The sequence below is a fragment of the Microchirus variegatus genome (genome assembly GCF_963457635.1).
Source record: "Microchirus variegatus genome assembly, chromosome: 2".
NCBI lineage: Eukaryota > Metazoa > Chordata > Actinopteri > Pleuronectiformes > Soleidae > Microchirus > Microchirus variegatus.
Genome location: NC_139803.1, coordinates 1,534,992 through 1,549,743, shown reverse-complemented (window position 1 = coordinate 1,549,743; position 14,752 = coordinate 1,534,992). Strand labels below are relative to the sequence as shown.

Here is a 14,752-nt window from a genome sequence, read left to right as displayed (position 1 = left end):
CGATGTCGTACAGAGTTTAGCGTATAAAGTTTACCGATGTCGTAAGTAGTTTGCCGATGTATCAAAGAGTTTGCCGATGTCGCACAGAGTTTGGCGTGTTTGTGCGAAGTTGTACAGAGTTTGGCAATGACGTAATTGATCGTTCCTGTGTGTGTGTGTGTGTGTGTGTGTGCGTCAGGTGGACATGAACTTCATGAAGAAGATTCCTCCTGGAGCAGAGGCCTCTAACGTCCTGGTGGGCGAGGTCGACTTCCTGGAGCAACCGATCATCGCCTTCGTGCGTTTGTCTCCCGCTGTGCTGCTGACGGGCCTCACCGAGGTCCCAGTGCCCACCAGGTTTCTCTTCCTGCTGCTCGGCCCGTTTGGGAAAGGTCCACAGTACCACGAGATCGGACGCTCCATCGCCACGCTGATGACGGACGAGGTGAGGCTACGTCGCAATATTTCAATAAACGCGACATATCACATCACGGAGAACGCGACTCATCGGTCTGACGCTAACAGCAACTGTTGAGCTGATGTTGCAAAAACATGAATTACTTTTGTTGTATGTTTGAGAATGTTTCATAAAGTTGTAATTTTATCAAACGCTTATGTTAAAAAAATACTTCTACAAAGGAATGATACAACATGTTGTAAGTATGTAACTAGCGTTCTCAACATTCTTATGCAGCATTTTGCATTTTGTTTAAAAAATTACAAATAAAACATGTAATCGCGTAACTAACTTATGACATCACACGACATTCCCAAACTCTTTATGACATCGCCAAACTCTTTACGACATCGCACGACATCGCCAAACTCTTTACGACACCGCCAAACTCTGTACGACATCGCACAAACACAGCAAACTCTTCACGACATCGCACGACATCGCCAAACTCTTTACCACATCGCACGACATCACTAAACTCTTTACGACATCGCCAAACTCTTTACGTCATCGCCAAACTCTTTACGACATCGCCAAACTCTTTACGACATCGCCAAACTCTTTACGACATCGCCAAACTCTTTACGACATCGCCAAACTCTTTACGACATCGCCAAAACACAGCAAACTCTTTACGACATCGCACAACATCGCCAAACTCTTTACCACATCGCACGACATCACTAAACTCTTTACGTCATCGCCAAACTCTTTACGACATCGCCAAACTCTTTACGACATCGCAAAAACACAGCAAACTCTTTACGACATCGCACGACATCGCACAACATCGCCAAACTCTTTACCACATCGCACGACATCACTAAACTCTTTACGTCATCGCCAAACTCTTTACGACATCGCCAAACTCTTTACGACATCGCCAAACTCTTTACGACATCGCCAAACTCTTTACGACATCGCCAAACTCTATACGACATCGCCAAACTCTTAACGACATCGCCAAACTCTTTACGACATCGCCAAACTCTTTGCGACATCGCCAAACTCTTTGCGACATCGCCAAACTCTTTACGACATCGCCAAACTCTATACGACATCGCCAAACTCTTTACGACATCGCCAAACTCTTTACGTCATCGCCAAACTCTTTACGACATCGCTCGACAACGCCAAACTCTTTACGACATCGGATGACATCACCAAACTCTTTACGACATCGCCAAACTCTTTTCGACATCGGATGACATCGCCAAACTGTTTTTTTCGACATAGCACAACATCACCAAACTCTTTACGAAGTCGGATGACATCGCCAAACTGTTTACGACATCGCACAACATCACCAAACTCTTTACGACATCGGATGACATCGCCAAACTGTTTACGACATCGCACAACATCACCGAACTCCCAAACTGTTTACGACATAGCCAAACTGTTTACGACATCGCACAACATCACCAAACTCTTTACGAAGTCAGATGACATCGCCAAACTGTTTACGACATCGCCAAACTGTTTACGACATAGCCAAACTGTTTACGACATCGCACAACATCACCAAACTCTTTACGAAGTCAGATGACATCGCCAAACTGTTTACGACATAGCCAAACTGTTTACGACATCGCACAACATCACCAAACTCTTTACGTTTACGTAACATTTTGCATTACGTTTAAAAAAGGACAAATAAAACATGTAACCTATGTAACTAACGTAAAAAGAATGAGTTAGCTAAGAATTTTTACAAAATTTTGTTAAAAAAACCAAACACACAAAACAACTAACATAAAATTTCACCTTCTTTTATTTTGTTACTAAATTTGCTAAGGTTTTTCTTTTTCGTAGATTTTCCACGATGTCGCCTACAAAGCGAAGGACAGGACCGACCTCCTGTCAGGGATCGATGAGTTCCTGGATCAGGTGACCGTGCTGCCTCCGGGCGAATGGGACCCCAGCATCCGCATCGAGCCGCCAAAGTGCGTCCCGTCTCAGGTAAGACCCGAACCTGGACCTGAACCTGGACCTGCAGTGTTCTCGTTCCTCTGCTATTAAAATTAAAACTCAGTGACGTCCTCCGATCCGTCTCTGCAGGAGAAGAGGAAGATGCCCTCTGTCCCTAATGGCTCCGCCAACGGCACTGGCACAGGGAAAGAGGCGGAGCATCAAACCGGACCGGAGCTGCAGAGGACGGGGAGGTCCGTGCGATCACTTGTTCAGCCATTGGTCGTAACTTTACGTCGAGTCCAGTTTGACGCGAGTAAACGCCTCATTTTCCCGTCAGGATTTTCGGAGGTTTGGTGAACGACGTCCGGAGGAAAGTTCCGTTCCTGTGGAGCGACGTCAGAGACTCCTTTAACCTCCAGTGTTTGGCGTCCGTGCTCTTCCTCTACTGCGCCTGCATGTCGCCCGTCATCACGTTCGGAGGTTTACTGGGCGAGGCTACCAAAGGAAACATCGTGAGTGTCGTTCCTGACCGCGGAGTTTGTTTGTTTCAACAACGCGAGTTATCCTTCTCTCTCTCTCTCTGGTAGAGCGCCATAGAGTCTCTGTTGGGGGCGTCGATGACGGGCGTGGCCTATTCTCTGTTTGCTGGTCAGCCGCTCACCATCCTCGGCAGCACCGGTCCGGTTCTGGTCTTTGAGAAGATCCTCTTCAAGTTCTGCAGGTGAGTCCCTGCCAGGTTTGAGTGTCTGTGGTTGGTTCACTGTCCGTGGTTAGTTCACTGTCCGTAGATTATTTGAGAGTCTATGTTTAGTTCAAGTGTCCATAATGACTGTGGGACATTTGAGTGTCGGTGGTTAGTTCAAGTGTCCATGATGACTGTGGGACCTTCAGGTGCCTGGTAAGTTCATGTGTCCATAATGACCGTGGGACATTTGAGTGTCTATGGTTAGTTCATGTGTCCATAATGAGCGTGCGACATTTGAGTGTCTGTGGTTAGTTCACTGTCCGTGGATTATTTGAGTGTCTGTGGTTAGTTCATGTGTCCATAACAACTGTAGGACATTCAGGTGTCTGTGGTTAGTTCATGTGTCCATAATGACTGTAGGACATTCAGGTGTCTGTGGTTATTTCATGTGTCCATAATGACCGTGGGTTATTTGAGTGTCTGTGGTTAGTTCTTGCGTCCATAATAACTGTGGGACATTCAGGTGTCCGTGGTTAGTTCAAGTGTCCATTATGACTGTGGGACATTTGAGTGTCCGTGGTTAGTTCATGTGTCCATTATGACTGTGGGACATTTGAGTGTCCGTGGTTAGTTCAAGTGTCCATAATGACTGTGGGACATTCAGATGTCCATGCAGCTAAAATGGCGACCTGAACAGTTCCTGATCTAATTGTGAACGTATAAAAATAAAACCACGCAGTCTTTGAAGAAATCTCAGATTTTATTTGAACGACGACAAAGACCAAACGTCCTCGGAGTCCACTTCTGGTTCGGTTTGGAGCCGCGCTCACATGGGGAACAGCAGGAAGCCGCTGAAGGTGCTGTGGTGGTTGCTGTTGTCCCAGATCTGGGTCTCGTGCCACAGCTGCATGGACAGCTTGTCTCCCTCCTCCAGCAGCAGGGCGGCGCCGTTGGACGCCGTGTCGCTGCCGGCGCCGGCCGGCTGCTCGTGCGCGATGAGCTGGATCTGGGCGTCGTTCTTGTAGAGCACGGCGCTCATGGGGTAGTTGCTCGGAGCGTTGGCGGTGAAGCGGACGTAGTAGACGCCGCGGACGGGGGCGGTGAACTCACCTGGACGACAAAGAACAAATTTGTGCGTAATGTTAGCGAACGATTTGTTTGATTTAAACTTCGTTAATGAGAAAACAGGCAAAACTATCAGACGTCGGGTTATATCCGTAAAATAACGGCGTTAGCTACCGACCTGTCACGGAGTTGTACGTCTGTCCGATGTTGGTCAGGACGTCTCTGTAGATGAGCTTCTTGCTCCCGGACGTCGTCTTCTGAAGACCGTTTCCTCCCAGAGACGCGGCGAACGCCACTTTAGGAACGTCTGCGGACAAACGCGAAGTGTCTGTATGGTTTTTGTCCTGTCGGGGGCGCTCTTCCATCACAACAGTGAACAAGAGACTAGCGATAAAAAGTAAAAGTCACCGACCTCTCATGACCTTCAGCTCCTTCTCTGTGGCCTCCAGTCTTTCTTTGACTCCTGCACACACACGATAAAAACAAAATCAAATAAAAACACTCAAACCAATTCATGGAATATCAAAATATTTGTCATCGAAATTTTATCGAAATTTCAATATTCCGTTTTTTTTACACGTCTTATGGTATAGACTGAAGAAGTTCAAAATCAGAGTAATTATGTAAAAATATCGCAAAAATCACATCGCAGTCGCAATTTCAGTCAATAATTGTCGCAATTTGATATTTATTCATAATCGTTCAGCCCTAATAATAACAATAATAACAATAATAATCTGAAAAATTATAACTAGAAGTGCAGCAGTTCCCTGAACTCGCTTTTAAATCTGAAAAAAACGCATTGCTAATTTTTTGTCATGTCCATTTACATAGCGTGCAAATCAGCAAAATTCAAAATGGCCGACTTCCTGTTGACTTGAGGCCATGGTTACGGTCGACTTTTTTCTTCGTCTTGGTCTGAAACATCTTCCCACCAAGTTTCGGCAAATTCGGTGGAACTCGACGTGCGCCGAAGACATCGGGCACTTCCTGTTTCGCGGCGAATGGTCGAAATTTGCCAAAATGCCAAGGGTTGCCGCGTCTTAGAGACGAACCATTCGATAAACTTTTTACTTTGATGCGTCTAGTACAGATTAGCGTAGTTTTTTTCTGTTGGTGCGACAAACGCGCTCGATGGGTGCAAATCCCCAAAATGGCTGCCAAAATTCAAAATGGCCGACTTCTTGTTGACTTGAGGCCATGGTTACGGTCGACTTTTTTCATCACACCATGTTTCGGGAAATTCGTCGGAACTCAATTTTGCCTCCGTTTCGACCTTTGGGGGGCGCTATAGAGCCCTTGAGCAACGCACAGGTCCAGGACCTATGTCAATATCGCATTTTATCATTTTATCGCACAGCGTCGATCACATTGAGCTCGTGCTAATGCTAGGTTTCTACCGCACAGAGGGACGCAGGTGAAAGTGTCGGCAACGAGAGTTCGGCAACAAGAGTTCAGCACCTGAGGTTTCGTTCTGAAGCTGCTTCAGTGAAGCCTGAAGAGATCTCAGCTCGGCGTCGGCGTCGAACTCTGCCAGACTTTCTTCTTCCCTGTGAAAACAAACGAGTCGTTGTGTTTCTGAAGCTCGGCGTTAGCTTGTCGTTAGCTTGTTGTTAGCTTGTGGTTAGCGGCGGTGAAGGTCGCTCACTCACATGGAGAAGAGCAGGAAGCCGCTGAAGGTGCTGTGGTGGTTGCTGTTGTCCCAGATCTGAGTCTCGTGCCACAGCACCATCTTCAGCTTGTCTCCGCGACTCAGCAGCAGGGCGGCGCCGTTGGACGCCGTGTCGCTCCCGGCGCCGGCCGGCTGCTCGTGCGCGATGAGCTGGATCTGATAGCCGTTCTTGTAGAGCACGGCGCTCATGGGGTAGTCGGTCGGAGCGTTGGCGGTGAAGCGGACGTAGTAGACGCCGCGGACGGGCGCCGTGAACTCGCCTGCAGCGGGGGAGGGGGGGGGGGGAAACGCGTGGTCAACGTGGGAAAGAATTCAGATTCTTCTTGGTTTCAAAGTGGTTTCTCACCTGTCTCAGAGTTGTAAGCTCCGCCCACGTTGGTCAGGACGTCCTTGTAGGCGAGGTCTTTGTTGCCGTTGGTCGTCTTCACGAGGCCGTTTCCTCCCAGCGACGCAGCAAACGCCACTTTGGGAGTTTCTGCAGGAAGAGATTTCTTTGTTTTTAAAAAACGTTTCCGTTCACTGACGCATGAGTGTGATCGCCGCGATGTCACGATGACTGACCTTTGACCCTCTTCAGTTCCCGCTCAGCGACCTCCAGGCGTGTGTTCATCTCTGTTTAACACAAAGACCTGGTTTAAATATAAATTAAAGTACACAGTACAGTCATCTTAATTTTTCTGCTTCTTAAATGTGAATATTTTCATGTTTCTGTCATTTTTCAGCTTCTTAAATGTGAATATTTTCATGTTTCTGTCATTTTTCAGCTTCTTAAATGTGAATATTTTTCCGTTTCTGTCATTTTTCAACTTCTTAAATGTGAATATTTTTCCGTTTCTGTCATTTTTCAGCTTCTTAAATGTGAATATTTTCACGTTTCTGTCATTTTTCAGCTTCTTAAATGTGAATATTTTCACGTTTCTGTCATTTTTCAGCTTCTTAAATGTGAATATTTTCACGTTTCTGTCATTTTTCAGCTTCTTAAATGTGAATATTTTCACGTTTCTGTCATTTTATCAGCTTCTTAAATGTGAATATTTTCACGTTTCTGTCAATTTTCAGCTTCTTAAATGTGAATATTTTCACGTTTCTGTCATTTTTCAGCTTCTTAAATGTGAATATTTTAGTTTTTCTGTCATTTTTTCAGCTTCTTAAATGTGAATATTTTCATGTTTCTGTCATTTTTCAGCTTCTTAAATGTGAATATTTTCACGTTTCTGTCATTTTTCAGCTTCTTAAATGTGAATATTTTCAAATTTCTGTCATTTTTCAGCTTCTTAAATGTGAATATTTTCACATTTCTGTCATTTTTCAGCTTCTTAAATGTGAATATTTTCACGTTTCTGTCATTTTTCAGCTTCTTAAATGTGAATATTTTCACGTTTCTGTCATTTTTCAGCTTCTTAAATGTGAATATTTTCGCGTTTCTGTCATTTTTCAGCTTCTTAAATGTGAATATTTTCATGTTTCTGTCATTTTTCAGCTTCTTAAATGTGAATATTTTCACGTTTCTGTCATTTTTCAGCTTCTTAAATGTGAATATTTTCACGTTTCTGTCATTTTTCAGCTTCTTAAATGTGAATATTTTCACGTTTCTGTCATTTTTCAGCTTCTTAAATGTGAATATTTTCATGTTTCTGTCATTTTTCAGCTTCTTAAATGTGAATATTTTCGCGTTTCTGTCATTTTTCAGCTTCTTAAATGTGAATATTTTCATGTTTCTGTCATTTTTCAGCTTCTTAAATGTGAATATTTTCACGTTTCTGTCATTTTTCAGCTTCTTAAATGTGAATATTTTCACGTTTCTGTCATTTTTCAGCTTCTTAAATGTGAATATTTTCACGTTTCTGTCATTTTTCAGCTTCTTAAATGTGAATATTTTCATGTTTCTGTCGTACCTCGTCTGTCGGCCTTCAGCTCCTCCAGTGCAGCCCTCACCTTCTTCATCTCAGCCTGGGTGTCGATGGGCTGAGCTGAGCCGTACCAGGCCAGAGCTAACTGCAGCAGCAGCAGAGAGGAGACACACCGACGCATGATGTGTGTGTGTGTGGAGTTAGAGCTGCAGACAGAAAAACACGTTCAGCGTCCTCTTATAGAGACACAGTCTGGTCAATGGCCTTTGATTTTCCTCAGTCAATGTTGACTCAATGAAAACTGTTGAGTCAGAGCGAACAGACGAGCAGAGATAACAGTATTTCATCACTATTATTTCAAATGATTCCGTTTGAAGAATTTATTTATTATATGGAGCAAAGAAACATGAAAATATTCACATTTAAGAAGCTGAAAAATGATAGAAACATGAAAATATTCACATTTAAGAAGCTGAAAAATGACAGAAACATGAAAATATTCACATTTAAGAAGCTGAAAAATGACAGAAACATGAAAATATTCACATTTAAGAAGCTGAAAAATGACAGAAAAACGAAGATACTCACATTTAAGAAGCTGAAAAATGACAGAAAAACGAAAATATTCACATTTAAGAAGCTGAAAAATGACAGAAAAACGAAAATATTCACATTTAAGAAGCTGAAAAATGATAGAAACATGAAAATATTCACATTTAAGAAGCTGAAAAATGACAGAAACATGAAAATATTCACATTTAAGAAGCTGAAAAATGACAGAAACATGAAAATATTCACATTTAAGAAGCTGAAAAATGAACGAAAAACGAAGATACTCACATTTAAGAAGCTTAAAAATGACAGAAAAACGAAAATATTCACATTTAAGAAGCTGAAAAATGACAGAAACATGAAAATATTCACATTTAAGAAGCTGAAAAATGACAGAAACACAAAAATATTCACATTTAAGAAGCTGAAAAATGACAGAAAAACTAAAATATTCACATTTAAGAAGCTGAAAAATGACAGAAACGTGAAAATATTCACATTTAAGAAGCTGAAAAATGAAAATATTCACATTTAAGAAGCTGAAAAATGACAGAAACGTGAAAATATTCACATTTAAGAAGCTGAAAAATTACAGAAACATGAAATATTCACATTTAAGAAGCTGAAAAATGACAGAAACGTGAACATATTCACATTTAAGAAGCTGAAAAATGACAGAAACGTGAAAATATTCACATTTAAGAAGCTGAAAATGACAGAAACGTGAAAATATTCACATTTAAGAAGCTGAAAAATGACAGAAAAACGAAGATATTCACATTTAAGAAGCTGAAAAATGACAGAAACATGAAAATATTCACATTTAAGAAGCTGAAAAATGACAGAAACATGAAAATATTCACATTTAAGAAGCTGAAAAATGACAGAAAAACGAAGATTTTCACATTTAAGAAGCTGAAAAATTACAGAAACAAGAAAATATTCACATTTAAGAAGCTGAAAAATTACAGAAACACAAAAATATTCACATTTAAGAAGCTGAAAAATTACAGAAACACAAAAATATTCACATTTAATTTAAGAAGCTGAAAAATGACAGAAAAACGAAAATATTCACATTTAAGAAGCTGAAAAATGACAGAAACGTGAAAATATTCACATTTAAGAAGCTGAAAAATTACAGAAACATGAAATATTCACATTTAAGAAGCTGAAAAATGACAGAAACGTGAACATATTCACATTTAAGAAGCTGAAAATGACAGAAACGTGAAAATATTCACATTTAAGAAGCTGAAAAATGACAGAAAAACGAAGATATTCACATTTAAGAAGCTGAAAAATGACAGAAACATGAAAATATTCACATTTAAGAAGCTGAAAAATGACAGAAACGTGAAAATATTCACATTTAAGAAGCTGAAAATGACAGAAACGTGAAAATATTCACATTTAAGAAGCTGAAAAATGACAGAAAAACGAAGATATTCACATTTAAGAAGCTGAAAAATGACAGAAACATGAAAATATTCACATTTAAGAAGCTGAAAAATGACAGAAACATGAAAATATTCACATTTAAGAAGCTGAAAAATGACAGAAAAACGAAGATTTTCACATTTAAGAAGCTGAAAAATGACAGAAACAAGAAAATATTCACATTTAAGAAGCTGAAAAATTACAGAAACACAAAAATATTCACATTTAAGAAGCTGAAAAATTACAGAAACACAAAAATATTCACATTTAAGAAGCTGAAAATGACAGAAACGTGAAAATATTCACATTTAAGAAGCTGAAAAACTCGTTTTAATGATCAAATAAAGAGTAATAATTGATTAAGCACTATTGAATCTTCCTCTTGCTCTTTAGCTCCTCCTGTTGTGTCTGGAACACGGAGTTATCATCATCATCATCCTTATCCGTCTGTGGTTACTTATTGACGAAGTATTGATGAGGTCATTGTTCAGTTTCCATGTCTGTGCTCTTTGATCGGTTACATCACTCTCTCTTATCTTAGTCAGCAGAACTTGTCTGATCGATGACGATTGATCGGAATATCAGATTGTTATTCTGTTCTTTTTCAATTAGAAAACAAATCATTTTCACGTGAAAGTGCTTCATTGAAACGTGTTCTTAAAGATGTCGTAGACTTTTAACCAGTCACTAATATCCGTCCTCTGCTCGTCCACACAGAGACTACGGTCTGTCCTACCTGTCCCTGAGGACCAGCATCGGGCTGTGGACGGCGTTCCTCTGCCTCCTGCTGGTCGCCACGGACGCCAGCTCTCTGGTGTGTTACATCACGCGCTTCACAGAGGAGGCCTTCGCCGCCCTCATCTGCATCATCTTCATCTACGAGGCCCTGGAGAAGCTCTTCCACCTCGGGGAGCTTTACCCCATCAACATGAACAACCACCTGGACAACCTGACCTTCTACGGGTGAGAGGGGGGGGAGGGGGGCGGAGCCAAGTCATCCACACAGTTCACGTCTTTATCTTTAACTTTTAGACAAACAGGAAACTGAAGTTTGTAAACCACTCACTCTCCCACACCAAAGCCCATAGAGAAAACCAGTGATTTTAGCTCACGGGGACACAGGAGCTGCTGGTCCTCTGCTGCCTCGTGTGGTCACTTTGTGTCACTGAGTTAAGTCTAAATTAAATATTTTAAAAGCCGAATTCACTAAAATCAGTCATTGTAAGTTAGTGATGGAGGCAGCAGTGGATCAACAACTCCTGTGAACTCCTGTGTGCTGTGATGTTAAAATCACTGGTGTTCTCTATGAGGTTTGGTGTGGGAGAGTGAGTGGTTTACAAACTTCAGTTTTTAGCCACTTAGCAGAAATATATCAAATGATATCTATGTCAGTTTAATTCTACGATATCTACAGAACACGTTCCCGTCTTTATCTTCACTGTTGGACAGACTTTTCCTTGTGTAAACTGACGTTTATAAACTACTCACTCTCCCACACCAAACCCCATAGAGAAAATTACTGATTTTAAAAAGATTTTAACATCACAGCACACAGGAGTCGTTGATCCACTGCTGCCTCCATCACTAACGTCAAATGTCTTATTGTAGTGAATTCGGCTTTCAAAATATTTAATTTAGACTTAACTCAGTGACACAAAGTGACCACACGAGGCAGCAGAGGACCAGCAGCTCCTGTGTCCCTGTGAGCTAAAATCACTGGTTTTCTCTATGGGCTTTGGTGTGGGAGAGTGAGTGGTTTTTCGTAAAACGACGTCCAACAGCAAACGTGAAGCAGCCGATCTTGATCCAAACATAAAGAAAAGGTAATTAAAAGATGAGAGTGGCTGGAATGAGTTTTTATTATTTGTCCTGCAGGTGTCGCTGTTCTCCACCCGTCAACGCCTCCAAGGAAATCCTGCAGATCTGGAGCAGCAACAACGTCACGTCAGAGACCGTCCAGTGGGAGGAGCTTAGTGTGGAGGTCGGACATGAAACACACACACACACACACACACACACACACACACAGTGCTGTGATCACGTATGAAAGAACAGTGAGAGCAGGATTTGTGTTTTTATTTGTGGAAACTGTGAACGTAAACACAGAAGCTCAGTCAACCATCTAGTGGACACATGGTGGAACTGCAGCTCATCCCTCTGTGTGTGTGTGCGTGTGTGTGTGCGTGCGTCTGTGTGTTCTCAGGAGTGCACACATTACCGTGGTGAGTTCATGGGCTCAGCCTGCAGCCATGACGGTCCCTACGTCCCCGACGTCCTCTTCTGGTCCGTCATCCTCTTCTTCACCACCTTCTTCCTCTCGGCCTTCCTCAAACAGTTCAAGACCAAGAGATACTTCCCCACCAAGGTCAGTACACACACACACACACACACACACACACACACACACACACACACACACACACACATAAAATCTACTTAAAGGTCCAAAATTCTACTTAAAATTCCCAAATCTACTTAAAGTTCCAAAATCTCCTAAAGTTACCAAATCTACTTAAAGTTACTAAATCTACTTAAAGTTCCAAAATCTATTTAAAGTTACCAAATCTACCTAAAGTTCCAAAATCTACTTAAAGTTCCAAAACATACTTAAAGTTACTAAATCTACTTAAAATTCCCAAATCCACCTAAAGTTCCAAAATCCACTTAAAGTTCCAAAATATACTTAAAGTTCCAAAATATACTTAAAGTTACCAAAATATACTTAAAGTTACAAAATATACTTAAAGTTACCAAAATATACTTAAAGTTACCAAAATATACTTAAAGTTCCAAAATATACTTAAAGTTACCAAAATATACTTAAAGTTCCAAAATATACTTAAAGTTCCAAAATATACTTAAAGTTACCAAAATATACTTAAAGTTACAAAATCTACTTAAAGTTACCAAATCTACTTAAAGTTACTAAATCTACTTAAAGTTACAAAATCTACTTAAAGTTACCAAATCTACTTAAAGTTCTAAAATAAAATTGAAGTTCCAAAATATACTTAAAGTTACAAAATCTACTTAAAGTTACCAAATCTACTTAAAGTTACTAAATCTACTTAAAGTTACAAAATCTACTTAAAGTTACCAAATCTATTTAAAGTTACTAAATCTACTTAAAGTTCTAAAATAAAATTGAAGTTCCAAAATATACTTTAAGTTCCAAAATCTACTTAAAGTTACTAAATCTACTTAAAGTTCAAAAATTGACTTAAAGTTACCAAATCTATTTAAAGTTACCAAATTTACTTAAAGTTCCAAAATATACTTAAAGTTCCTAAATATACTTAAAGTTCCAAAACATACTTAAAGTTACAAAATCTACTTAAAGTTACCAAATCTACTTAAAGTTCCAAAATTCTACTAAAAGTTACCAAATCGACTTAAATTTACCAAATCGACTTAAATTTACCAAATCTATTTAAATTTACCAAATCTATTTAAATTTACCAAATCTACTTAAAGTTACCAAATCTACTTAAAGTTACCAAATCTACTTAAAGTTCCCACATCTATCTGATTATAAGTGCAGTAAAGTGTCGTTCCTGCTCCACATTAGACCTCAAACCAGCTGCAGCCTGAAGCTCTTTCTTCAAACGTGACCACACGTCGTCTGAAATGATGACTTTGTGTTTTTTTCCTCCAGGTTCGTTCGACCATCAGCGACTTCGCCGTCTTCCTGACCATCATGATCATGGTGCTGCTGGATTATCTGGTGGGAGTTCCTTCACCCAAACTCAACGTGCCCGACCGATTCGAGGTAACGCTCGACACGGCTCAGCACGTTTGACTTATCATACGACAACTTTATTATTCCTGACCGTCAGTGACAGAACCTGGTGTTTTTGTGAAAACCTGTTCTGGACTGTTACTGTAGCTCACTTAAGAAGACTTAAAAATCCTACTTTAACTAACAAATCTACTTAAAATTACCAAATCTACTTAGAATTCCAAAATCTAATTAAAGTTCCAAAATCTTCATAACGTTACCAAATCTACTTAAAGTTACCAAATTTACTTAGAATTCCAAAATCTACTTAGAATTCCGAAATCTACCCAAAGTTACCAACTCTACTTAAAGTTACCAAATCTACTTAGAATTCCAAAATCTACTTAAAGTTACCAAATCTACTTAGAATTCCAAAATCTACTTAAAGTTACCAAATCTTCTTAGAATTCCAAAATCTACTTTAAGTAACTAAATCTACTTAAAGTTACCAAATCTACTTAGAATTCCAAAATCTACTTAAAGTTACCAAATCTTCTTAGAATTCCAAAATCTACTTTAAGTAACTAAATCTACTTAAAGTTACCAAATCTACTTAGAATTCCAAAATCTACTTAAAGTTACCAAATCTACTTAGAATTCCAAAATCTACTTAAAGTAACTAAATCTACTTAAAGTTACCAAATCTACTTAGAATTCCAAAATCTACTTAAAGTTACCAAATCTACTTAGAATTCCAAAATCTACTTAAAGTTACCAAATCTACTTAGAATTCCAAAATCTACTTAGAATTCCGAAATCTACCCAAAGTTACCAACTCTACTTAAAGTTACCAAATCTACTTAGAATTCCAAAATCTACTTAAAGTTACCAAATCTACTTAGAATTCCAAAATCTACTTAAAGTTACCAAATCTACTTAGAATTCCAAAATCTACTTTAAGTAACTAGATCTACTTAAAGTTACCAAATCTACTTAGAATTCCAAAATCTACTTAAAGTTACCAAATCTACTTAGAATTCCAAAATCTACTTAAAGTAACTAAATCTACTTAAAGTTACCAAATCTACTTAGAATTCCAAAATCTACTTAAAGTTACCAAATCTACTTAGAATTCCAAAATCTACTTAAAGTTACCAAATCTACTTAGAATTCCAAAATCTACTTAAAGTAACTAAATCTACTTAAAGTTACCAAATCTACTTAGAATTCCAAAATCTACTTAAAGTAACTAAATCTACTTAAAGTTACCAAATCTACTTAGAATTCCAAAATCTACTTAAAGTAACTAAATCTACTTAAAGTTACCAAATCTACTTAGAATTCCAAAATCTACTTAAAGTAACTAAATCTACTTAAAGTTACCAAATCTACTTAGAATTCCAAAATCTACTTAAAGTAA

At 39.4% G+C, this 14,752-nt stretch overlaps 2 protein-coding genes across 3 annotated transcripts in view; one reads left to right on the top strand and one right to left on the bottom strand.

The window, feature by feature from the left end:
* The window catches only part of LOC310944084 (sodium bicarbonate cotransporter 3-like), a gene marked incomplete at its 5' end in the record, with an annotated part of 37,342 nt that overhangs the window by 16,987 nt on the left and 5,603 nt on the right, over positions 1 to 14,752 (top strand). For both annotated transcript variants that reach the window (XM_083909778.1, XM_083909777.1), the window contains 9 exons: positions 179 to 424; positions 2,252 to 2,398; positions 2,498 to 2,601; positions 2,688 to 2,862; positions 2,938 to 3,071; positions 10,332 to 10,577; positions 11,490 to 11,595; positions 11,818 to 11,979; positions 13,270 to 13,383. In XM_083909778.1, coding sequence (XP_083765904.1) covers positions 179 to 424; positions 2,252 to 2,398; positions 2,498 to 2,601; positions 2,688 to 2,862; positions 2,938 to 3,071; positions 10,332 to 10,577; positions 11,490 to 11,595; positions 11,818 to 11,979; positions 13,270 to 13,383 — 1,434 coding nt within the window. The remainder of the gene's footprint in view (positions 1 to 178; positions 425 to 2,251; positions 2,399 to 2,497; positions 2,602 to 2,687; positions 2,863 to 2,937; positions 3,072 to 10,331; positions 10,578 to 11,489; positions 11,596 to 11,817; positions 11,980 to 13,269; positions 13,384 to 14,752) is intronic.
* On the bottom strand, positions 3,862 to 7,803 carry LOC310944529 (complement C1q tumor necrosis factor-related protein 4-like; the record flags this gene model as incomplete). The annotated part of the gene is made up of 8 exons (XM_083910330.1): positions 3,862 to 4,145; positions 4,279 to 4,407; positions 4,513 to 4,563; positions 5,562 to 5,650; positions 5,753 to 6,032; positions 6,119 to 6,247; positions 6,334 to 6,384; positions 7,668 to 7,803. 8 exons carry the CDS (start codon positions 7,801 to 7,803, stop codon positions 3,862 to 3,864), a joined length of 1,149 nt encoding a protein of 382 aa, XP_083766456.1.